General features: G+C 40.7%; 1 protein-coding gene across 4 annotated transcripts in view; it reads right to left on the bottom strand.

Moving 5' to 3' along the window:
- Window positions 1-26,535, bottom strand: part of LOC147335935 (protein phosphatase 3 catalytic subunit alpha) — a 68,371-nt gene that overhangs the window by 21,278 nt on the left and 20,558 nt on the right. For all 4 annotated transcript variants that reach the window (XM_086284083.1, XM_086284099.1, XM_086284092.1 and 1 more), the window contains exons 2-7: window positions 20,342-20,542; window positions 5,804-5,928; window positions 5,215-5,326; window positions 4,678-4,823; window positions 3,872-4,011; window positions 299-376 (exon numbers count right to left, since the gene is read on the bottom strand). In XM_086284083.1, the coding sequence (XP_086140209.1) occupies window positions 299-376; window positions 3,872-4,011; window positions 4,678-4,823; window positions 5,215-5,326; window positions 5,804-5,928; window positions 20,342-20,542 (802 nt within the window). The remainder of the gene's footprint in view (window positions 1-298; window positions 377-3,871; window positions 4,012-4,677; window positions 4,824-5,214; window positions 5,327-5,803; window positions 5,929-20,341; window positions 20,543-26,535) is intronic.

The raw sequence follows: 26,535 nt of genomic DNA, 5'->3' as shown, positions 1-26,535 counted from the left end.
TAGTTAAAATTGTAAAGGTGTCTAAATGTGAAATGCGCAACACTTTTTAAACCGCACCGCGAGCTGCGTGAATCATTCCTGTCGCTTCACATCTGGCCAGCTCGCTCCTCACGGAGGTTTCTTTTTCATTTCTTGGATTAACGTGGCTCCTCTCAAAGATCAGGCTGCCCTGAACTTGCTCCCAGACAGACTGGAGCAAACCCCTAGGTACCAGGGGAAGGCTTTTCATTTAATACCCCAGTCTGAATTGCTCTGTGTGACAGTGGGATGAGAAAAGACAAAATACCACAGCACTCACCCAGCATCCTGTGCTTCATGGGCCCGGATGATAGATAATAAGTTATTGTGTTGTAGAAAGTCACAGACTGCAGGGTAGCTGTTGAATAAAAGAGGTATTTGGTTTACTCACATGTCAAGAAAAGACCAAGAAAGGACAATCAATAGAAAAACCAAATAAGTCATGGCTCTTTATTGATTGTGACCAGGGAAACAGTGGCCAAGCTCTAAAACCAGCCGCACACTGAATAAAAATACATCAAGATTATTATGAAAGCCTTTAAAGGTGATCTTAACATCTAACCTGAAATTTAAAGCAGGCTCTTTCACTTCCTGAGCGAAGGCTTGATAACTCATACCTCATATAATCACCAATAATGCACTTCATTTCTCAAAAAAGGTTCAGAACATAAGAGGAGTGCGACCATTTTCAAATGCTGGATTTTATTTTACAGTGACACACGGCGAAATACTTTAAGGAATAAAAGCAGGGCATTGTTTCATGCCTGAGCTGATCTTTCAGTTTGTGAGCAGCATGACTAAAACCCTTACTGCCAGCATACTGCAGTACAATAAGGCTTCAGAGATCTTCTCTGCAGTTTGCCATCCTGCAGCGCCAGCTTCCACCGGTTATCCTTTCCTCGAGATTATTTATTTTTTTAAGAAAAAAAAAAAAGAACAAAAACAATGATCTCATTATAGGTTTTCTTGAAAAACAGCCTTCCCGTCAAACATTTGAGAGATGCTTCAACCCCGCGTGAATAAAAATTAAATAAATAAAATAAAACCCCAGTGGACGCCGAGGTTTTGTTCATTTCAAAGAAACCCACGATTCGCAAAGTGAGTGACAACTCGCAATAAATGAGTGGCACCGACGCGCAACATGTGAAACGCTTCAGTGTGGGAGGATTTATTCGACAGTAACAGGGGCGAAATTCAAGAGGTTTCTCTTTTTTCCTCTCCTCCCCTGGCATCTTGCGGCTATGCAGATGAAATTTCAAGCCACTTTACAGCCCTGTGCGAGCCGCAGAAGTTAATTAGATGAGAGCATTTGAAATATCATTCGTGATGTTAAAAGGACAGGGCCCTTTTGTGTGGAGCTCCAGCTTCCCCTGCCATCAAAAACTAGGCTGGATGTTCTGTCGTCGCGCCCTTGACCGAGGCTTACATCTGGAGCTGGTCCCCAGGCGCTGCGCAACAGCTGCCCGCTTCTTCTTCTACTCTGGGTTACAACATCCTTCTCAATTTTTTTAAAATCACTGCTACAATTCGGTTACTTAGAAATGCTTTTTGTCAGTCTGCTTCAAATCCCCATCTCTCTGGGCCCCGTCTCTACACCCCAATTAGTTTTTCTCGCTTTTTATTCAACCCAGAAGTTAAAAACACAAAAGTGCACCAAGAAATGAACACCCCTGAATGCTCAAATCTCTTTGATTCACTGAAGTAATATTAAGTTCTTGAATAAAATACAGGCTGGATTTTAAACTAGGTTCTGTAATCCTAGCTCGACACCTCTGCCCGACAATGAACACCACCCACACGCTGCAATCAAAACCAAACGAGACATTTTCCTCAGCAACTGCTGCACGACGAAACCTGCTGATTTTAAAATAGCTTTTTAGACTTCTCTATAATCAACGCAAAGCACCGCTGAGGTTTCATAATGGCTCTGATAAGCTGTTGTGGAGTTCTGTTCAAGTGTGATCCGCAGAGAAGCGTTTTGCAGCTTTACATTTGCATTTCCTATTGTACAGTCCTTCTGGGACACGGTCATTATCAAGCAAATTTATACAAGCAAGCGTTAATCTGACTGGCTGTTTTTTTGGATGTCTTGCTCCACGCTCGCTGCAGAGATTAATTATTAAAAGTGAAGGCATTAGGAGAAATCTATCAACAATCGCGGCGCATGTAGACACAAGAACCCGTGCGTTCTGCTGGGAGTCGTGTGAAAGGAGAGAGCAGATGCCATGAAGGAATTAACGACGCAATGAGTTTGTTTTTCTTTACAAGGGACGAGAAATTAGAAATAAATGTTTGATTTCTCACTTGATTTCCTCCAGCAGATGTAGATACGTGCCATATGCTGCTGTTTGGTAGTCGAGACACATTTTGGCCTAATTTGTCTTTTGGCAGTTTGCGTTCTGAGATTAGATCGTCTCCCATCTGTCCAACAACGGGGCACAGATGTTAATGTGCTCCTTGGACAACAAGAAGAGATGTACAAGAAATTACTTCGCCATGTGCGATCCAAGAGGAACTCGGGTTAAAATTAAAGCTTTAAAGTTGTTTATATGAACTGATTACAGATGTTTTTTGCTTTTTTAAACATCCACTGTAGGCTTATTCATACACACTACCGAGTGGAGGCGTTTGTAAAAAGCAGCCGTATCTCAAACATGTGCAATTTCACGCCTGAATACCGTTTGTAAAAGTGTTACGAGCGTGCCTGTGGCGATGGTGTGGGGGGGTAAAGAAGCCGATAGGTTTGGGGAGGAGTATTGAGGAATGGCTCTCTCCCGGTCTGGCTAAAACCGTCTCATAAATCCTGAAACTCAATGTGATGCCAATTAGCAGCAATCCCCTGGGCAGATGGAGTCGAGGGGACAACGATGAAAGAAAGACTCCAGAGGAATTCTGAGCGAAGTGGCAGAAGGTTAACTGGGATGCTGATACAACACAAACATGTGATCGGATCTGTCGATGAGGCAAAAAGGCCACAGAGCTTACATTTTTGGTGACTACACGCGTGGGCAAAATATTCTTTTAACGCAGAACCACTTGTTGATCTGCAATATCGAGACTCAGTCGTTCTCTGAGCATCATGGGCATTAAAATACTATTAAGTAAGTAGTTATGAAACACCTGGGAAAAAAAAAAGAAAATGAGAAAATGCTTATTAGGAGCCTGGGGACATCTCCAACGACTTCTGCTGCTCGCCAGAGGCACGCCAGGGCGAAGCAAGCATCACTCAGGCTGTAATGAGTGGAGGGAGTGCCGAGCGCATTTAGAAGCGGGACTGTGCCTCGTGGTAATGTGCCAGTTCATTACATTTTGTGACAGCGCGAGCCGCTCGCTCCGAGCATTTCCTCAGTTTGTTCAGTTACTCAGCTCAATTGAAGGTAATGTGGGTTACATAAATACTGGCGACAGTCTAGGGAGGAGTCTTTGTGATTTCTCAATTGCACAGCGCGCTCTAACAACCGTCTCACAGCTGAGATGCTGCAGAGACGTGAGCATTGTGGGGTGGGAGGAGAGAAGTTATTAACTCTTTTCCCCCTCCTTCACCCCTCCAAGTTCAAATATTTTGTTTAGAGAAAAAAAAACACAAAGTAAAACTAATCAGGTTATTTAGTTTTACTAAGCGGAATAAGAGCACCGAAAGTTTCTAAAATACCGGCAACAACATCTTGTTTTTAATTCCGATTCCAACAAAAACAATGTTGGCTTGCAGATGAATGTAACTCTAAACTAAAGCTGCTTTCCTTCTGACAGCTACTTGGAATTCAAAAAGAAAACAAACACACACACACACACGTCTTAAAAACAAATAAATAAATAAATCACATGACTGTGAATCAACGCAGAACACACTCACCTGTAGAAATAGGAACAGCCTCGCACTGTGTTGTGCGTGAAGTGCTCCTGGCTCTTCTCGTTCCCAAAATCCTCCAGGGGGTCAGACCACAGCAGATCACACATTGGACCGTATGCAGGGGGCTCTTTGAATCTGTCTAGCTGTGGAAGGGAAAAAGTCAAGACTCCCGTCAGTCTGCTCGAATGGAAATATGACACACGGAGTCTTCACACTGCTGCGGAGAAATTGCTTCTTCTGCGATAGCCGAACTGGCGACTACAGCTATGATCATAATTAAGTAACATGTCTGCTGAAGGGATTTTAAATCGCATTCGAGGTAACACAATATGGGTGACGTGTCAAAAGACACCACTTGTCTTTCAGGACATGGAAGGATCTTTCAAGGAAAGGCCTGAAAAAACTTGCAAAAACTGGCAGCCGTTCTTTACGAGCGCTGAACATAAATGGCTTTGCTTTCAGGCAAGAGTAGCTCTTTCTCCAACAAAAGCTCGTGGATTACTGGATGGGTAGCATGATGGACACTTCAATAGAGAAAATTCTATTATGCATGCCCTCTGATTGCAGCCACAAAATCCATTTAGAATTATTGAATTAGTCTGAAAGCTGGATCTGACTCGTCAACATTTTTTAATCAGAGGTAGGACCAGACTGCTGCTTACAATCCACCGTGTCCACATCTGCACACAGATCCGGAGGAATAACTTCACTCATTGCAAGCAATGTTGTTATGGCATGCTAAAACACAGGACTGTAGCTTTATTAAAATTAAGGGGAAAAAAAAAAAAAAAAAAAAATCGGACACATACTTTCCTGATGTCATCGAGATTTGTGATTTCTGGAGATAGTCCTCCGTGTACACACAGGAACTGCTGGTTCATAAGTGCAGCCAGGGGAAGGCAGTCGAAGGCGTCCATACATGCGTCATACACCCTCTCTGAATACTTAATTCTACCTGTCATGGGGAGAAACGGGGCAGGGAGAACAGAGGATGCCAAGTCAAACAACGGCGCTCTCATACATCAGGGAAGTTCACTGGCCTCAGACGGAAAGGCTCTCCGCAGTTCCAAAAACTTCCCTTTTGTTGGGTTTCGTTGGGCTTTCCCCCCCCATCTCGTCCGAGTCCAACAGAAACAGTTTTGACATGTACAAATATAAAGGCTGAATCCTGTAACGGGCCAGAGTGTGCTTTTAAGCGAACGTTTGAGGTCAGTGGCTGAACTGCACACATAATAAACAGCTTTTTAGCAAGGATAACTCAATTTGCTCCCTCCCCGTGCAGAGCTTCAGAGGCTAACTCGCTTTATATCAAAAGGTTAAACATTAAGTGCACAAGCGTTACTTACATTCCTGCTTAAATGTGAAATACTCTGTTAAATGTCGACATTCGTGATTCCCACGCAGCAAAAACAGTGTTTTGGGGTAAAGGATCTTCAAGGCCCACAAGTACAGCACACACTGAAACAAAGCAGAACAAAAGAAAGCAGGAAACTGTTAGCTTGTCATATTTCTAAGAGGCTGGAAGCATAAAACCATCGAGTCACATCGTGTCACTTTTACAGAGTGGTACAATAAAAGTAGTTCTGCATTTTGTGCTCATGGCACACGCCAACACATTATTCTTTTATTAATAAAAGAATAATATTTCAGGCCATATACACATATAGGCAAATTCCCAGATTAAATATCTGTATATTGCTTTATTTTAAAATATCTCTCTCTCTATATATATATAACTCCAAGCCTCACTCTGACATTTGCTTTCCAAGGCACATTTGAAATTATTACAAAAGCCTATTACCACTACAATATCTGCAGCCTGATTTGATCTACGCTGAGAGAAAGCTATTAATAAACACAGCTTCAGCCGAACACATGGCGTGTGTCACACTTGATTAGGCCCTGGTGAGGACAAAAACAAATATACAGACTCACTTCAATACTGAAATACCCTCTGTCAACATAGTCCCCCAGGAAAAGGTAGCGCGTGGATGCTGGTGAGCCTCCTACTTCAAACAGCTTCATCAGGTCAAAGAACTGCCCGTGGATGTCTCCGCAAACTGGAAAAAGGTCAGAAAAAAGAAAATATGAACGATAAAAATATAAACTATGTAAAAAAGAAGAAGTAAAACTAAAGTTCTTAGTGTGAAAAGTTACACACACACAATACAAACAAGGCATTACAAGTGGTGTTTTGCGGTGCATCGTGTGAGAATGAGTGTTTTGCTGAACACGCTCCTGTGGCTGATCAGCACAAGATGTAGTGGACGATGGAGAGGGCGTGAACGGTTGTTCAGTATTGACTGCAACTTGGATTGCATCCTTTCTGAAACCGCTGTCAGAGAGTCGGGCTCCACACCCACACCATTACCAGCTTTGCAGAGCACTTTGTTGACTCTGTTGGTTGTCCCTCAGCTCTACTAAATGCCAAAATGCCAAGGTAAAGACTACTGAAACATGGCAACTGTTTACAGGCTGATGGGCCAAGAACATTTCAGAGGTGTTGTGGAAAATGAACAGGGAGAAACTACTGCTGACAACATGTCCACAGTGATGAAAATGGTCACATTTAGATTTTTCTCCCTTTCGTTTTTCAAGCAGCCCACTGTTTGGCCAGCAGAAGCCTCAAAAATGACCAAATGAGGATCTTTGGACACATTTCGGAGGCCGAGCTGCTTCCAAATGGTTCAAGAAACCAACATACCACGTCATCGGTTTTATATACACACGCTGTATAAAATTGAGAATAAGGATGAGAGTTTGGAAAAAAATCTTCTCTGTAATTTATTATGTCCAGATAATATGCATAATTATATTCCTCCTAAAGATAACAAAACTCACTTTCATATTGTTAAACTTTGAGTTTGGATTGAGAGTATTACACAATAAAGTGAATCATGGGAATTATGACTTGCCTAATAACTCTGCACATAGCGTTTATCCCATTGCACAAAGTAAGGTAAATAAGAAATAATCCAAACAAGCTTTTCCTAAAAAGAGATTTTTAATCAAAGCCTGCAAAAATTGTTAACAGTGCATCTGCCATCTTCCTTCTAACATGCTGTAATACTTTGGAATCACAAGAACTGAGTGTCCCTTTCCACGCCTTGCTTTTCCATCCCATCCTCTTTCAATCTCTTTATAACCTTCAGGTGTTTCAGCTGGCTTGCGAGACTTAATTTGAACAAATAAACTAGCATTTGACTGAACTTAAACCACCACAAAGCTTCCAGCTGTGTTCATTTCTAAGTTTCCCCTGTTGATGCGACTAAAAACCTGGCTTTGTCACGACAAATATTAAAAGACAATTACAAAGTACGTGGCTTCGGTGCTATCTGGTCACTCTATCACTTACAAAAAAGTTATGAGCTTTTGGATTAACCAGGATTTCTGGATCAGACCACACAAAGACTGGACTCTTTAATTTAGTAATCCTGCAACAATCCATCAAACCCTTCCTGTATCTGCTTTTGAGACCACTTCAAAACCTGTTTCAGATCATCATAATTTTAGGTGGACATGCCAGAGGTTTACAGTGTAACTGTCCCTGAGACAGTTAAAATAAAGTTGGTTATTTCATGTTTCTGTGATAGATTCATGCTTAATTTAGTTCTTTTATTTACAAGATAAGATGATAAAAGTGTAACATTAATTAAAAAACATGTCTAAAATATGTGATTACAAAATATGGGTTTGTTAAATATGTAAAGTGCTGTAAAGTTTGTATGAGGTAATGTTTGTAATTGTCACATGACCAGAGTTTGGTTGAGAGCACAATCACGGCATTGTGGAGCTAGCATGGATACGTGGCTACAGATGCATCTACAGCCTCAGCGTTAATGTTATTCTGCATGTGGTCCAAGAGGCGCACACGGTATGGTTTCATGTATATTGTTTGTATAATGTTGCATACGTGTTCTACACTGGTAATGAGAGGACATTTTTGTGATATCCATTATTGTGCATTTTTCTGTTCTGCTTGCACAAGACTGTTTATGGACACTGATATGAGAGACTGAAAAGCTCAAAACATTTATGTTGTATACTTTGTGTTTCTTCAGTTTTCACGGTGTCTGAAGACAATAAGAGTGAGAGAGAGAGAGAGAAATAAATTTCCGAAGACATCAGTATGATGCGTGGCCATTCTTTGTTGGACCCCTGCAGTTACATACAGTTTGGGTTAAGATCAGCGTTTGGACTTTACAATCTTTTTTTTCCTCCATTTTGTGTACTCTGGATCATGGGCATTGCTGAATCACCCACCTCTCCTGAGCCATTGTCTTCTTTAAGACAGCCAAGCAGGGAAACATACTCAGCCAATGGTATTGCTGGACTGACGCAAGTGGTTGTGTAGTGGAATAAATAACTGCCCAAAATAACCTCCGGGGGGCGTTACCAAGATACAGAGTAGCAAGACTTCCTAGAAGGAGCGTGATTTTATACGTAAAGGTCAAAGGGGAACTTCATTTGACATCTTAATGTTCTGCTAAAACTATTCAGTCCATTAATCAACAACACAACATGGGAACAGAGGGGGAGATGGGACGCATTTCAACATTTGTCAGACACTGAAATGGTGACGTAAATCTTTGGTGCTCACATACTCATCTTTACTACATATATTAGGGAGTGCACTTATTCTTCAAATCATAGATCTGGTTAATACTTTACCCACACTTAGTCATCCTACCTCTTAAAATAATGAACCTATGAAAGAAATGAGGACAAAAAACAAACCGATGTCACAATAACATTTACTGGATCATCAACAAAAACAAACCTCATTCTGGTGCGTTTCCAGTTTATGCTTTAAAGCATGATTTAACCAACACAGCCCCACATGGCTTTTTAGCACAGGCAATGTGACGACATGATTGTCAGCAGCATATAGTTACATTCTTTATACATATGGTGTCCACACAAATGATAAGAGGCACTATCTCAAAAGTTGTTGTGAAATGGAACAGCTCAAGTGTGATATGAAACTCCATATTTTGGTCTCAGTTTCAGGACCATAACACTCATGATAAGTCTGGGCAGGAAAGCTTGTAAAACGCAACCTGACTGGTTGATAGAGGCATAGTTTTCGAGCACTGTGGATTCATTCTCGAGAAACTTCTTTAGAAACCTTGTAAACCACACAACCCAAAGGATCACTCGCCAACAATTCAGCGCCAGATGCCACAGGGCGCCAGCAGAGGTAGCTTGTAGCTTTGATGAACATCATACCACATTTTATTAGTAATCAATGACTTTATCTCGTAACTTTAAACTATAATCATATAGATTTGTTATTTTACAACAAGCACAGCAGGTATGAGATAAACCGACCGTCAGGTTTGGCTTCTTGGATGACATCTGTGTCAGGAATGAGCCAGCACACCGATTCAGTCTGAATTAGTTTCTTATCACTGTGATCCAATACTCTTTTCACTCCCCGAGGATACAGGATGAACAGAAGCAACAGGAGATTAGCTGCTTAGACAACATTGAGGGATGTCAGATAATGTGATTGAAAAGCCTCTGCTCAATTTTGTAGATACCATAAAGATCGATTCAAGAGTTGGTTAACTTTTGGATCATTTCTGCACAGAAACAAAAATGTGATTAAAACACATTTAAAATGTGAAGCTCCATTATGCCAAGTGGCAAAAACTGCAGTTCTCCTAGCGGCCACTTGAGGCAGAGTACTTGTTTCTTTCTATGTGAAACGACTTAGGAAACAGTTTGGTCAGAAAGTGAGGTCGATGCAAAAAGATGCTTTCCCACAGACTTCTAGAGGACTAGATGTCTTTTTGCAATCACAGTACTCTGTCTTTACACAGACTGCTGGTTTAAGGCAATTCAACATTGGCTTAATTGTTCCAATCTGGGAGCTACGCCAGTGTTTTATACAGTCTATGGTTGAAAGGCGATTTAATCTTTGCAGACTCCCATGTTAAAATGACCAACAAAAATAAACAAGTTTACAGCCTGATACAAGCAATGGCGTGTCCAGCGGGGTGGCCTGGGGGGGCACAGGCCACCCCCCCAACCAGACTGGCCACCCCAGGTGCCACCCCAAAGGTAAAACAATAAAATTCAATCAAATATCAAATGTCCGATTATGTTTTCACGGTGAAGCTCAGATATCCGAGTGTAAGTGAATGCAGCATCGGCTTCTGCGCTATGTGCATCAGGTTAGCAAAGGTAGGAGAGCCAAGCACGGAAGACGGCACCGCAGGAAACAATTTTTCGGTGAAAGAAAATGAGGACAGAATAAATGTCCCGGTAAGTAATAAGTTTGTTGAGTTTAGTAAACTTCGGTGAAATTAGAATACCAAGGAAAAAAATAACACTTAAAGAATTATTGCAGCCGTGGAATATTTCAGACAGTATGCTACTGAGGGCAGCTAACATAAGAGTTATGAGTTATAAGATATAATCTAAGTCGTAACATTGCTGTATGGAGCTGCAGATTTGGTTGCAGGTTAACATAGCTGGACTGGCCATCGGGCATATGGCCTGTGACTTATTTTTTATTTTTTTTGTAATGGCATGAACAATGAGAGGTGGTGGATTGGCCAGATGCAGGTCGATGTGTAAAAATAACTCAGTTGTTTGGTGGTGGCTATGGCGGGGCTTCCACAGAGGCAACAGGTGGATGAGGGAAGGGGAGGCAGGAGGAGAGCCCCGAGGCAGCCACCAGTCTGAGTGTCAGGTGAACTGAACTTCAGGTAAGAAGTTATGACCTGCAGTCTATCTGGGTCAGATATAAACCAAGTTTAGGTGGAGTTTATTTTCGTTGTGCTGACTTTTGTTTTTACCCTCAGTTACAATAACTCATACTGCGTTCTAGCCAGCTTGACGGAGTATTTATACAGCTGGGTGGGTGCTATGATGTTACTGATAGTGAACTTTATTTTATTCATAAGGTTAGTAGAGTTGCCAATGGCTCCTTAAAAAATGGAATGGTCCCTCATTCAGAGAAAATATTACACGTTTCGTATTGAGCTGAGAAGAGACGCAGTTTGTCCAGGACTGTCGCTATAATGAAAAAAAGACACAAAGCTGGAGTTATTCTGTCGTTACGCTGCACAGCTGCCTCTTCTTCTCTCATTCTCTCCCCCTGCCTCTCCTGTTGCTACTTCAATCATGAAACTGATCGATGATCAGCTGATCGGCTTTTCTCTCTTGTTTATTTATCGCCCACTTTGCGCCAGAAAGAGGAAACCAGCGGATGTCGCGCTAAACAACAGCAGCACGTTTAAGCTTGATCAGCTGTTGTTAGAATTTATTTAATATTAATTTCTACTATCAGCTGATGTTTGCTGGAGCCACAGCTGTAAAGCTGCTGGTCATGATGTGGGTTTGGATATGTGGTGAGAGGGAAACATGAAGATGAAACCAGGAGACGTCCTTACTGAATCATCAGAGCTGTGATGGAGAAACAGGTTTACCCTTTAGGTGACATGAATGAGTTGAAGGGAAGTTATGAACTGTTTATGAGAGACAAATAACACCAGGATCCTTTTTTATGTAGCTGACAGCTGGTAACTGTGCAGGGGCGGGTCTAGGAAAGTTTTGCCAGGGGGGCATGTAGGGCATTAACAGGGAAAGGTGGGCACAAAGAAATACTTTTCTTTCTTATTCTCATTTAAAATATCTAGCTTTTATTAAATAACTATCTGAATCTTTCAACCAAAGTTTTTATCTGACATAAAATGTATAGAAATCATACATATACCAACAAGACTGTACATCACTGTCACAACAGCATTTGTTTTCATTCAAAGTCTTTATGGCTTTAATACCTGGTGGGTCGGCCTGTAGTGAAAATGCCCAATTTTCTGTCCCAGTCCAGCCCTGCAGGTTAATACTGGCAGTGTCACCATGCCAGCTGACTGTATTTCATCATCAGCCAGTGTTGTTCTTTATCAATATTACCAAAGTTTACCATAAGGCAGTATAGAAAGTATTTACTTGCTTTCAGGTTTTATTCAAATGTTAGTCTTTTCAGTTGTTTCCCCACTTTTTTCCTGTTTCAAAATCACCAGTTTGTGAGAAGATTATCTTCTTTTTTTAATAGGCAGGTAAAGTTTTACATTGGAACTGGCTAATTTGTCAATTGTTTGTTACAAATGTTCGTATTTTAATATTCAAAAATGTTTTTGCCCAAAACATACGTATGTGCACTATATGTCAGTAAAAATACTATGCAAATATTGCTGTCCTTGACTGCTGAGTAAACACTGACAAAGCACTGATTGTATCTCTTGTACTTTATCAACGCAGTATCTAAAAACTTTGCACCGTAGTGGTTAAAATCTCATTCTAATAAGAGTTAAAAGTGCATTTGGTTATTAGGTTTATAGGATTATTGAATTATGGTTAACGGTTGGTAGAAATTTTTTTTAAACATTATCTGCCAATTACATCTGCCACCCTTCTCCAAATCTGTGCCCCTACCTGGCCCCCCCAACAAAATTTTTCTAGACACGCCACTGGATACAAGAAACAGTCACAGTCTCCTCAGCTCATTTCAAGGGGTTGAAATCTTCTTTTTAAACGGTGTTTAGCGTGACGTCACACCTATTAAATAGTTCCATATATATTGGTGGAGATGTTTGTGGACAAATGTGTTATTAGGGCCTCAGATTTCAACAAATACAGTCAGATAAGTTTTTTAATTAAATTCACAGCTAGTGTTCAAAACAATAATTAATAAGTTTTTCCTCTTTTTTTTTTTTTTAATAAACTTAAAGCCTTTCCAGTTCAGTGAACATATTACAAAAGTTTATTCACCTGCAAAATGCAACACACAAATAACACCAAAGATACCAATTACCAGTATCCACTGAACACCATCACAGTAACTGTGATGATAAGCATGGCATTCGTAGCCAGCGCACCTCAATTCATCTATTCTTCAAGTAATCGGCTAATTGAGTAATTAACCACAGGGTGAATAGATTTAAATCTAATTTGAAAAGGACACAGACTTTCTTTTTGCGAGGCCGTTGCTTTATGAACTGTATCTAGGAGCAAGAAACACAATAAGAGCCAGTGAAAAACTCTTTCACAGAGATACCCAATTAGTGGAAGCTGGAGGACAGCGTTGGAGAGCAATTATCTCAGGTTACGAGCCTCGTGAGACAGCTCTGAGAATCAGCTCTGCGTGACTGTATCGTAAACCTCTACTTTACCATTTGTCTTTTATTAAACCCACACAGAGTAACTGTTTAAATCCACAGCGGGGACCAACTTAAAAGGAGCCTTGTAGTTGTAGTCCCATTTCTAAGGACGTCCTCACTCTCTCTTGCAATCAAGCTAAGTATACTTCAAAGGAGCGCTGGTCTGTTTTCAATTGTTGTAAAGTTCCTGTGAAAGTGATTTATTGAAACAAAAACACTCAAAAGGAGCTTTATTAAATATTAGTTGCACAAAACTTATTTATTGACACCAGTTTTTTTAAATTGTATGTACTCAGAGAAAAATACTTGGTGCTTTAATGCCACCAAGTTCCCACCTGATCCCAACTTTTCAGAAATTCCAAACTTTGGGATACATAAATTATATTTTGTCTATCAGATATGATAGATGATCATGATGCAGCACTTCTAATCACACCATCATCGTTAGAAAGGTTTAATTTTTTTCCTCACCAACAGAGAATGTATTGATTCATCCTGACAACGATGTATCATTGTTAAATCATTGTTAAAAGTTTATTGATTTGACTAAAATTACATTTCAAATTGTTTTCTTTGATGTTTTAAAATGCCCACATGTTGATTCCTTAGTTGTTTTCATTAGAGCTACACATATTTGTCTTATGCCCCAAAATAAGATAATTAAATGAAACTCATAATTCTCATTTCCATCGCCTCACTTTTATTCTTAGGCTCTACTAGAGTAGCTTTGCATGAACAACATTCTTGTTGGTGCAGCCCCTCAGCTCACCAAATTTCTTTTGACTCCCTTCTCAATTGTAAACAGAAGCTTTACAAACTGCAGTTGGGATATCTGATTATGGATGGTCATATCAGGCCGGCCCGCCCTGAGCCTGGTTCTGCTGGAGGTTTCTTCCTGTTAAAAGGGAGTTTTTCCTTCCCACTGTTGCCAAAGTGCTTGCTCATAGGGGGTCATATGATTGTTGGGTTTTTCTCTGTATGTGTTATTGTAGGATCGACCTTACAATAGAAAGCATCTTGAGGTGACTGTTGTTGTGATTTGACACTGTATTAAAAATTAAACTGAATATCAGGTTTGTGTATATGCAAAGCCAAGTCACAAGCATGAACTCATTATGTAAAATTGAAAAAAAAAAAAATGACGGAAAATAAAAAATGTTGACCTTTTAAAACCTACGTGACTACTGAATTCTTCGACAGTTTTATGCAGACTTAACTCTTGACTTGAAATATTCAAACTGCAGCATATGCATTAGGTGTTAATGGAATTTTTACACAACAAGAAATTAATATATTTCGAAAAAGGTCAACACAACTCTGAAATCCTAGTGATTCATAGCTTCATAGGCTGGTTATCACTATAGAAACACCCCCAAGACAGTAAATCCTCCAAACAATGGCAGTCAATATCTCTCAAGAAAATAAAAAGGCTAACCTAAGCTGCTCCTGACCTGATAGAGGACCTCTACGAGCATCACCAGAGGCAGCAATCCAATGCAGCTATTGTATAAAACCACACAGGCTGATGGCACAACATAAGTAACCATCTCATCAGTAGACTAAACGTTCTAATATTCACAATAAACTGTGCTCCTGAGAATACGATATTGCCTGAATGGATGACCACCACGAGTGTAATTACTATCAAAATTAAGCGTTCCCAGTTTTCACAGGAAAATTAATATACAATATGTTTTTAGAAGTCCATTTAGGGAGCCAGAGACAGCGATTTCACCTGAAGCTAATGGAAAACACACAGGTGTGTGGGAGGACTCCAGCTGACCTTTTGGAAAGCTATCGCTTGCTGCTGAAGAAAACAGCGGGGCGATGCGTTGATGTTAAGAGTTCAATCGGTGGCCAAAAAGACCCGATGTGACGGTCACTGTGAACTGCGGCTGTCTCATGTGTGCAACCCCGGACGCCACTGGTCAGAGCAAATCAAACGGTAACACTACAGCAGCTCACTCCTCCAGCTCAGGGCTCTGCTTTATCGCAGCAAACACACAATCCACCCATCACTCTGTTCCAGTACACCTACAGACGTGCTTTGCCTCCCTCCCTCTTGTCATACAACACACAAAAAAGAGGTGAGAACCACAGCCCACATAAGAAGAGCAGGTGGGAGTACATTATCTGGAGTGAGAAACAATTCGTTCTGGCCATCTACTGCTTGTGTGCTAAAGTGATCTCCCTGAGTAGCAGCATATCAGCGGGCAGCAGTTATTGAGTGGGTGGCGGGCATTACACAACCTGGCTTCAGAACCTACACAAGCCACTCCAAAGGGCGCGCTCATTGAGCGAGTGAAATCCAGTGTGATACAGACTGTGTCAGATCGTGTTTTGATTGAGATTGGATGATAACAATACCCCCGGTTTTAGCCCGCATTTATGAAAAACGCAATCTGTTCTAAACATCAATTTGAATGCAATATTGTGAAAGCTGCCATTAAAGTAAAGCAGCAAAACTAAATATTGAACATATTATATATATTTCAGTCAGATTTAGATTCATTTTGTCTGGATATAATACAAATAGTTCCCAACTATTAAAAAACATAACCCTTCACATCCATATCCATGGAGATTTGCTAATAATGGATTTTTTCTTGACAGTATTGACAAATATTATCAATGATGACCTCAGAAATCAAAGAAAGAAAAAAACCAAACCCTGAAAATGTCAATATTAATTTACTTCACATAGGGGAAAAAACAAAACACCTTTCCATGATCGGATTAGCCCCAAAAGATCAGACAAAACTGTGGCTCCAAAACAGTCATCCCCACTGGATGACAGAGCAGGCTTTGGGGTGACCTTTGTAATGGTCTCACCACGATGGAAATAAATGTCCTAATCAAAACACATTCAAAAATAAATTACAGCTGACCCGTGTCAGAAGGACCCTTGTTTATACAATGTTTCTTCAAGCGGCTATCAGGATTGAGCTGAGGAGGACATCGAGGAATTCCAGCCTATGATTGAGTAGATCTTACAATGAAATGCACAGCATGGTTTCCCACACATATATTCTACATGGGCAGGTGATGTATACCACTGGCTTTGTAATTTACGTCTTTAGTGGATGAATTAGTGGAGGTTCAGTCACTGCTAATTAACTAGTTATTTTCTTTACTGCGTTTCCTACTGGCGGGCTGTTTAAGCTGCTACTGAAGCAGTCCTTAATGTCATTAAGCTGTCTCAGGTCTCCCAGGATCAGACTGATGCCAACTGCACTATCCTAAACTGGAGTCGGCCAGAGTAATCCCTGTTTTATGCCGAGATCCAAAGCTGCACAGCAAAGCAGGGACTATTGTGACCAGCTGCAGTTCAAGCATTCACTGGATGAGGAACTTCTGCTTTCCTCCTCCATTTAGAGGGTGGAATCTTACCAAAGCCCAGTATATGTATATCAGTACATATTGAAACCTCAGCCATACTTCTTTAACTCTGTCTCCAGACCACTGAACCTAAGCTGCCCCTCTGTTGCTCATTTGCAATAAACATATGAGCAGCTTCATCTCTGCTCGGCCTCCCGTCTTTTTGTCAGTGCCACAATCTCCTAACCATACATCATAGCAGGTCTCACTACCCCGACACTCATCTCCACCCGCTCCACCCCTTGTACTCTCTTCACCTCTCTCGTGCACTGTTCGTTACTTTGGATAGCTGACACATATTTAAACTCCTCCAACTTCACCTTCCCACCTGTCTTCCTGTCATTCACACACATGTATTCTCTGTCTTGCCTACACTGACTACACAATAAATTCTCTTTTCAATTTAAAAGCATTGGAGTGCACCCAATACCTACTACTGCCATAAATACTATGCAGCTCTCTGGGAAACACTGCACTGCATGGCTTGCAGTAAACTTGTAGGATTGCTAATCTACAAAGAAAATATCTTCTAATTGTTTTTCGTGTTTACATTGGCTGTCACATTTTACAAAATAAAGCAGGGCCCATACGTACAAATACCATACATGCTATCCACCTTGCTCTAATGTCCATACAAGTGCATTTCTCATTATAAGACTGTTGCATAAGAACCTATTGGAAATATTCAACAACCTTGTAATGCTGCACAGAACAAACACTTCACATTATGCGCATAAAACTGCCACTCTCACCAGGGTCTAGGAGGAGGCTTTTTAAGCTCTATACAGGAAATTCCACAACCAAGGTCTTAATATTTCCTGACCAACTATGCTTTGCAGATTTCTCGAATTTATTTCTAATCTTATCAAACACGAACAGCTAAAGGAAGATGCAGGGAAACTTAGAGCATTTTATACTCAGCTATGTAGTGTTACATCAACACACAACAAAAAGAATTAAAAGATCATTTGTTCAAGGAAACCATGACAGAGCCCCTGCGCAAAGTGGAGCTCACACACTGCAAATGTGTATGAATAGTTTAAAAGCTGGCTGTTGCCTGGTGATGTGGCTGTAGGAGCTCTATTGATGGGTGACTTGTGTGAAGGCCATGAGAGCAGCTTGTACTCAGTACACTAAGCCAGCACCGTTCATCACACACACACACCCCTCCCTTTCATGAAATACCCCACCTGCCATCTGGCCCAACAAGGAAGTAACTATGAGAGAGAGAGCTGACATGTCGTGGTGCTTTGCATCCATGATCAATATTTACATACTAATTCACTGACCATGTGTCATGTTGGAATTGGGAGGCCTGCTAACGCGGAGAGAGGCAGAGAGAAACAGCTCCTGACCGTGACACAGACAGTCAAAACATGGCAGGCAGAGAGGGAATGGGAGCAAAAACAAAGAAATGCTTATAGCAAACAGGAGTGCGCACGGAGAGGGAAACACAGCAGGCGCATGAGCACGCGCAACAGAGAAATCCTTGTCCAAGCCTACTGAGTGGGAGAGGGGTTGAGGCAGAGGTGTTGAGTGGGAGGGAAAGAACCGGTTCATCGCTGCACTCGTGTACACAAGTGCACCGAACGCGCACCGCTCCTCGGGATCTGTGGCTTGCACACGGAGGAGAAGCTGTCCACTGTTTCCATGTAACACAACAAAGAGAGGAGGCTTTCCTGGCAAATCCCTTATTTGAAGTGCTGTAAAATCTGAAACCAAAACATGTTAACTTGCACCAGATTTTAAAAAGGCGACTTGACCGGGGAAGGTCACCACTGGAGCATGTTTACACACAGGAATCCACCCTGCGATCAGATTAAGCCAGAAAATCGAATAAGGTTTATCCATGCTAGTTATCCAATTTGTCCCAGCACCACATTTTGTGTTTTTTGTTTTTAAACACCTAGAGCGTCAGATTTAAAATGGGTTAGGGTTAACCCCTAACCCTCTAACCCCTATTTAGACGCCCAGAGAATGAACTTGTGTTTAATTTTCACAAACAGCTGAATATGCACTTAGTTAGTTTTAGCTCAAACTGGAGGAATCTAGCTGTGTTCAACAACACATCTGTTAACCTTACAGCTCTCAGGTGCCTGCAAACACAAAGACAGACGTGGAAAACATGCAGTCTGTTTGCATCTTTTTGTTTACCTCAACTCTCTCGAACAGCAAGGGTTATCATAACGGTCTACATCCATTAAGACAAAACAATGAACAGCTTTTAAAAAAAAAGGGGGTATTTGCATTTATGAATTTAAGTAAGTGCCATGCCTGCTAAATATGAACACAGGCCTCTCTGGATGATATTGTGGGAATGATCTCACATTAGGAAATGTTTGGTTGCCATAGATCCTATGAGTGTGTCTCTGCCTCTGATTACGACAACATCAAAGAAGCCTCATCAGAAAGTCTAATGGAGGAACAGGGCACTTGACCAGGAAGAAAAGACGACAATAGACGCGCTGGATTTGTGCATATGCATCAGCGAACCTCCCACAGCAGCGTGTGACGGGGGTGAATGAGCTAAGCTTCAGTTACTAGCAGCTTTGAATGTAAAAGCTGTTAGCTAAACCAAGCAAATGAAATGAAAATGACATTTTTTCAAAACTACAATGACTAATAAGCGATTTTAAAACAACAACGATCGATGTGTCATACTACCTCTCTCCAAAGTTAGCAGATGTTTTCAATAACGTCCCTCTGCATTGCTTTGAGACTCAGCCTAGTAACTGAATGCAACACTGCTCGTTAGCTTTGCCAAATTGGATGAACTGAAGCAGTGTTTCTTAAAAATACACTGCTCTAGTTATCGGCATGGCCCGCGTGTGGCTTGGTAAAACAGTGACTCAGTTAATTAGGAAAATTAAGTTTTATACTGCTGTAAACATTCAGCTCTCTCTTCCATTGTGTCGGTTTGATTTTAAAATCTTGTATCTGTATATTGTTTATACCTGCAAATAAATAAAACAAACAGTTATTGTAGGTTACTGTGAGCTGCCGTTTGTTTGGGAAGGTGGAATACTTGGAATACACAGTGCGAAACATGCTGGGAAGTGTCTGTAAGTGAATCATCATCTGTTGTTTGTTAAGGTAAATGATGATGAATGAGTCTGTTTCTTCTTATAGTTGTGGGCCGGTTCTAAGGTTTGCATTTTAGATATATGGAGCCTAAAAAAGACAAGAGAAAAAGTAAAAAGAAAAATGAATGTAGGTCATGATATGCAGGATTTTGTGGAATAAAGAGTATATGAGTGGTGTCCACCCAAGTGTTCCCTCTTGGAAAGGCTGTAGTTTGTGAGTCTAGACAAGCAGTTGCGTTTCGTCATTTCTGATCATCAATTAATCAATGATTCCCTTTTAAATTTCTATAAGTGCACAGTGACATCTTTGCATTAGACTATGAATATAAATCCTGAAAGTTTTGCAGACAAAAATAAATAGCTCAACAAATCTTCCATTATTGTCTAAAAATTATAACCCAAAAGACAAACTGGTGAGCCTTCTTCAGTAAATCTGCTGTTTCAAAAGATGTTGAAATGTGTTGCACACAACATAGCACACACCCATTTCAGTGCTGGCACAACCTACCTTGCCCACAGGTTAACTTTCACATGCACAATGTCGTTTTGCATTATTTACGTGACAGTCATGTCTTACTTTTCACTGTGCTTGGTTACAACTTCCTGTCACTTTTGCAGCAGTAGAGAACAAATGAGTGACATACACCCTGGTGTCCAGTTTGGTAAAGTCGTAGGGCTGCAGCACTGGCTAGTTGCGGGTGACTGCATACAATCTTAGATGCATCAGCTGACTACTGAATAATTACTCTGACTACTATTTCTGGAGTGAAACAAAATTATTCACTTTTTATTGGTCGATTACTGGTTTGCAGTAACACATGCAGTATTTGAACCCTGACCTGTCACAGGAGCCTCAATGTCCAGCAGGTTCTTCTCTGAACGCAAGATTGCGGCGCCCTCTCCTATGAGCCTGAGCGCCACCGCCTCATCCACACGGCCCTCCTTGGTTAGGTGAGCTTTCAGCACGTCCACTTTGGGCTTCCCATCGCTGTCAAACACCTCTTTAGCTGTCAGTCGGTGACTGGGGGGGAAGGGGACAGCTGCAAGGGTTTAAAAAAAAAAGTAGAAGAAGAAAATCATTAGAACTGATGTACTTTCATACCACGTTTACAGTGCTTTAATACACTTTTCATTGACAAAAGGCTTACAGCAATACACAGTTATTTCCACATCACTGAGAAAACTGCATTTAAGCTGTTTGATTAGAAGGTACTTTGTACCAGGGGATCGACTCCCTGCAGGAGAGGGAGTTTGCGCTCACTCCCATGCTTCCAGCCCACCCTCTGAGACAATTTACCTGATTGCTGCTATGATCTGTGAGTCATTCAATTTTCAATATTTATTACAGACACACACATTTTCTAGTTTACTTGGCAATATTCACGAGAAAAGAGACTGTATATTAAAAACGAGGCAGAGAACCAACACATCTTTATTTTATTAACATTAGAAGCTTGTGCTGCGAGGACAGAAACACCAGTGTATGCGGATGTGTGACGTGTAACCAACTCCATACTTCAGTGTGCTCTCTTTTATTGTGTTCGATTGAAACAACAGAGATATCATCTTCAGCCTGACAAGCATTTACTTATTTCTCAGCAACAGTTATTTATTTATTTTTAAAGAGTAAAATTGGGTTTATTCCTCAGAGTCTTGCAGCCACTGTGGAAATCAGACAATATTCAAATCCTCAACAAATCTCTGTAACTGTCAATTTCCATAATTAGTGGCTTATGAGGGATAGCTTTTCAGAGTAATTCAATGTTCCCCAGTAATTTGGAATCCTACTGATGCACTCGCAAGCTGCAATGCTATTTGCATGCATTTTAAATCAAAACAGGGATTTGCAGTCTAGGTCTAGTCTTCTTTTATTAAAAACGCTCTTCAAACTGGACTTCATATTATTGCGATGTTAGTAGCCTAATGCTTTTATTAAATGAAAGCTAAACATATTACTTACAATAAATGTACAAAATTACAGTTTTTTTCCTCCCCGCTTTTTTTCTTTTGCTCAATCGAACTGCTTCTAAGAGTTTAAAACATACATCATGCTCTTAGTCAGACTTCACATACAGCTTACAGGTGACTAATCCACAAAACCAGAAGAAAATACTGCTGAGCTAGTGTCTGTGTTTGTTGTATACATGTGTGGTGTGTACGTGTATTCCAGCATCCATCCTTCCTGAAGGTGACATCAGCGGTAATCAGGCCAGCACTTTATCTGTGTCACAGTGAGCTTTAGCAACAGATGACATTTGGGATCTCAGCTCCAGTTTCTAATGGGTCTATGTGGAAATTACAAATTTACTGGACTTGCACAGTTGCATCCTGGGTATTTTCAGCAATGCTATGTGTGTAAAAATGTAAAATCAGCAGGGTGAAAGAGACAGGATGTACAATTTCTGATAACTCACAACGCCACTTTAAAAATAGTAGTAAATTCAGAGGGGCACAACCCTGTGAGAGGGCGAATGTAAGAGTATTGTTTCTAATTGAAAAGATTCAGAGAAGGTTTAAATGTTTAGATATGGTTTGGTCTTGTCGCATCCACATATACATGTTAAAACTACACATGCATTTAACTCTTTCGTCTCATAACATCTGACGATCTCTCCTGGACCCCTAATTGACAACTTTTGACACCTGGGTATAGATCAATAAAGACATGGTTTGACGACCATTGAAATAGTTTCTGGGGTTTTCTGAGAGTAGCTGCAAGGAACGAGACAATCCTCACCAGCTACTGATGCAAATCCAGTCATTTCGGTCTATAAGCTAGCCTGAAACAGGAGGAGGCTCAGCTCAGAGCTTCAAGGTTTACTACTAGTAAGCTTTAACTCTTAACTCTTAACAGCCAAACTGTTTTGGGGTATGATTAATCAGAATTTTAAATTGTTTTCAAAAATCATGGACAGTTCATCGTCACAATTCAAAAGCCAGCATTTGTGACGGCATGAGGGCATATTCGTTCACAAAGCATGGATATCTTGCACATCTGTGATGGCATCATCGACGTTTAACAATAAATACAGGTTTTCAGCAACATATGCAGACAAAGGAAGGTCTTCCCTATTTCAGCAAGACAACACCAAAGCACATCCAGCATGTTTAATGCCAGCATGGCTCCATCTAAACTGGCATGTTTGCAGTACAGACCTGCCAGCATTGGAAAGTATGATGGCAGGAAAATACCGCAAAGGAGGTCGGACCTATTGCAGATTAAATCCGACACGAAGGATTGGGAAACGTTTTGTTTATTTTGAGTTAACACTTAAGAGGGCTGCTATAGGATGAGGTCATGCACCGCGGCCGTAAACACGTCCACGTCCTTCCTTATAAAAAAGGATCCTGCAATGATAGGACAACATTCGATGTGCTGTCTTTGTACTCATTTCAATGCGTTCCATTTTTATTCACTTTTTTAAAGGCGTCCCAACTTGCTTTTAGAAACACGAGCTATAAAAGCCCCCCAAAAAAGAGAAAAGAAGTGAAGCTGAAAGCTGTTTCTGATATCTGAAAGTTATAATTATGATGCTGGCAAGCTACATGGAAATAAGCTTTGTTCTACCTACCTGGCAATTATTTTCCCCATAAATGCTATTTTGAGAATCTGCGTGACATAACACAAGTTTTCCAACATCAAACATTTTAATGCAACTCATTCAGTTTCCTTTGTAAATTCAAACACGTAAAACCAAAATGTCTGAAGGAGGTGGATACCACAAAGTCACTTTAAGCCAAATAAATAGTTACGATGCTTGAAATAAATCTTGAATAATACAATACGATGTCTTTGCTCAGGTGTCAGGGGCATTTAGAGATTCCCCCATCTGAGAGTGATTTACCAGAGCCCCAGGTGTGAGCACCTGCTACGCAACTCTAGCCTTACTGCTTTTTGACTCCATGGTGCAGAAAGCACAGCCCCTTGAGTTGTTGAACAAATTGAGTGTTTACATTCATGTGAAGTGTTCTGAACTTGATAGAGGGCATTTTTCAACTGAGCAGCAAGCTTTTAAAAATGACAGCTAGGCCACGAATCTGCGACATGATTAGCTCTCAGATAATGATTGAGAAGCAGCACGAAAAAGAGTTTTTTTATTTGAAAAGTGCTACAAAATTTAAACATCACACCCTGAAATTCTTTCGGATGTCAAATTTCATACACAGGTACACGTTTTCAACTTAGATTTCAGGTAAATACAGAAAAACCTTTTACTTATAGCTGCCAATGTGACAACTTCTTATGCAAACTCTGTAAATTAAAGCCAGAAAAAGACAAAAGAATGACCAAAGCTGGCTTTCATGTTGGAGGGATACTTTTGGGGAATGAACCGCAGACTATAAGGATTAGGTGCTTTAATTGGCTAAACGTAATCCAACTGTCAAATGGGAGTAGAAAGTAAGGTGCTTAAATTATTTCCCTAATCCCACGCTGTTAGCCAATTAGGCAATGCAGGTAAACTCCCCAGGCTGTTTGCCACAACTGCGCTGCTGTTGAATTTGAACTGCATAAGAGGAAACAGAGCCATTTTTCTTTTTTCATTTGTGCAGGAAAAAAGAAAAACACTCTGATTATGAGGAATGACAGTTAGCGGCAGGACAAAGCCATAAATCATTCATGCGCAGAGTGACGTACGAAATCTGTGTAACAACATACCTGACGGTAAACATATTGAGCTTATGAGGAAACTACATGGGAAAACCCTGTACCTACCAGCTGCAATAGTTATTTGGTTCCTGTAGATAATAATTAATAGTAAGCCTGTCAGTGAAAGAAGTAGAACCCCCGACCCCCACCCCAAAATAACCAGTAACTGATGCAGTAACAATGGCAACCGGTGAGTTGATTTACAGACATTTTTGAGACTGATAGTCCCCAAACAGTGTAGCCACTGTGAATGTCGTGAGTGATCCCACTTCCCGCCGAAGTGACAGAACATGACGCACTCTAAAATCCAAACACCAAAGACATTATTCTGGAATAAAAATACGCTGTGTGAAAGCTGCAGGTGCTGGCATGCTAGCAGCCTCTTAACACATCACCCTTCCATTTCCTACAGTCGTGACAATGGAAACACTGTGAACTTTCCCCTTGTGGAATTTCTAACAGCTCCCTTATTAACAAGAGTAACACCCACATCTGCCAAAACACTACATGGCACGTTGCAATGATCAGTTCCACACTCTTAAGAAGAATGTGTTACTCCCATTTCTTTAGGACATGATTTTCAGACACTGTTCATCTGATGCACATTTTTCATCTTAAAAACGGCCCAGCACTTCTTCTTTTGCCCTCCACTTGTCCAGTATCCTCAAGCTTTTTCAAAAACATGAAATGAGACATCCCAGGTTTTTGGGATTCCCAACATTTTACGGCAACCAAATTGTTATCTGTGACATTTTTCGTAGATTCAGCTAAAGAAACTGGAACAAACGATACGATTTGAAATCCCACTTGTGTGTGAAGTAAAACAGTTTTATTTTACTATTTCCAAATCTTTATATATCCAGTAGCGGTGTGCATTTTTTAGTATGAGCACACTTTTTGCCAAATGCAACGGTCTGATTGGTCAGATCTATTTATTTGGAAATATCGAGCTGATTTAAAAATTAATTTGAAAAAAAATTGTAAAATAAAAACAATTACATTATGAACAGGTGACAAAAAATATTTGTAACGCATCCGGTGTGTAAAAGCATTAAGTCTGGCTCCTTGGAACCTAAACACAGAAATGAGGAGGGTCTCGAGGCTTTTGCACAGCAACGTATTAAAAAAAAAAAAATTAAATTGTCTAAAAAATAAATAAATAAAAAACAACTCCATAAAGAAATACATTAAAAAAAAAATCTAACATTTATTGTTCTTTCATGAAAAAGAAACAAGAATAAATAATGGTGTCAGATATTGCATTATATAATCATTATTTGAAGTAATTGGCTATTCCAAGTCTAAAAGAACCACACGGCAAAAATCTCTCTGATCCTTTTCCTCCCAAACCCAGCCTTCATCAGCGGTATCGGGGCTTTCCCCAGACAGCAGCTGTTGATTGTTGCAAATAATCTTGTGCATCTATTCTTCTTTTCTTACAATGCTTTATAGCCGTGAGAGCATAAACTGACCTGCGGCGATGTGCCTGAAACCCAAGCATGAGTCAGAAATGGTCTCCATTAGCCGTTCACTTTTGCCTTCATTAATTTTAACATTTCTCTGTTCTCTTCTGTTATGTAACAGGGAAATTGCACTGCAGCCTCAAATCTGGCATGAGAAAGAAAGGATGAGAGAGCGAGAGAGAGTCAGGTTTTATTTTTAATTTAAAAAATATAAAACGCAAAAAGAAATCTGGAGTCCGACTTCACTTTCCATGGTAATTTGTCTCAGATTAGTATTATAGTTTCATCAGGCATTTCATTGTAAGCCTAATAGACCTCTAAATGACTGAAGTGTGTATAAAATAAATTTAAAACTACAGTCAGGTTCACACAAACGGTATGATTTCATGTACCTCGGGTTTTAAAGTCATCCAGCTTTAGATCGTCGACCCCCGCAGCCACCTTCGTGCATGCAGCAATCATGATATAACTACACACCGCATAGCAGACATGCAGGTGTGAATTTTGAGAAAATCGGCACCACGGGGTGCAGTGCAGCATAAACTGCTGAGAAGCAGTGGGAAGATAGGCAGCTGGAAATTGTGAGGTTGGTGTAGTTCACCGCTAAGGCAGTCTTTTGGAGGAATGAGACAGCGGGAGGTGCGCAGTCATACGCTGTTGGACAGATCAGCTTAATTGGAGAAAGAGAGACAGACTGTTGCAGAGCTCACCAACCCCTGACTCCGTTTAATGAAGGACATGGAGTGCGACCGTTAGTCTGGACTGATCCGGCAGCTCAGGTCGCTACAATTGGTGCGCATCAATTTCCTTTTGGCCCCGGCAGCTTTGTGAAAGGTGTGTGCTAAACCTGCAAACAGACGTAACGACGATCACGTTCGGTCTTCTTTCAGAGCGATTTCTGCAAATCAGAAAACTGCTGAGG

The sequence above is a fragment of the Aulonocara sp. 'chitande type north' Nkhata Bay genome, linkage group LG3 (assembly GCF_057382095.1).
Source record: "Aulonocara sp. 'chitande type north' Nkhata Bay isolate Kocher_YH1m ecotype deep benthic linkage group LG3, A_spYH_male_GT1.1, whole genome shotgun sequence".
Lineage (NCBI taxonomy): Eukaryota > Metazoa > Chordata > Actinopteri > Cichliformes > Cichlidae > Aulonocara > Aulonocara sp. 'chitande type north' Nkhata Bay.
Note: the sequence above shows the minus strand (reverse complement) of the source record. Positions and strands in the feature narration are given on the sequence as shown.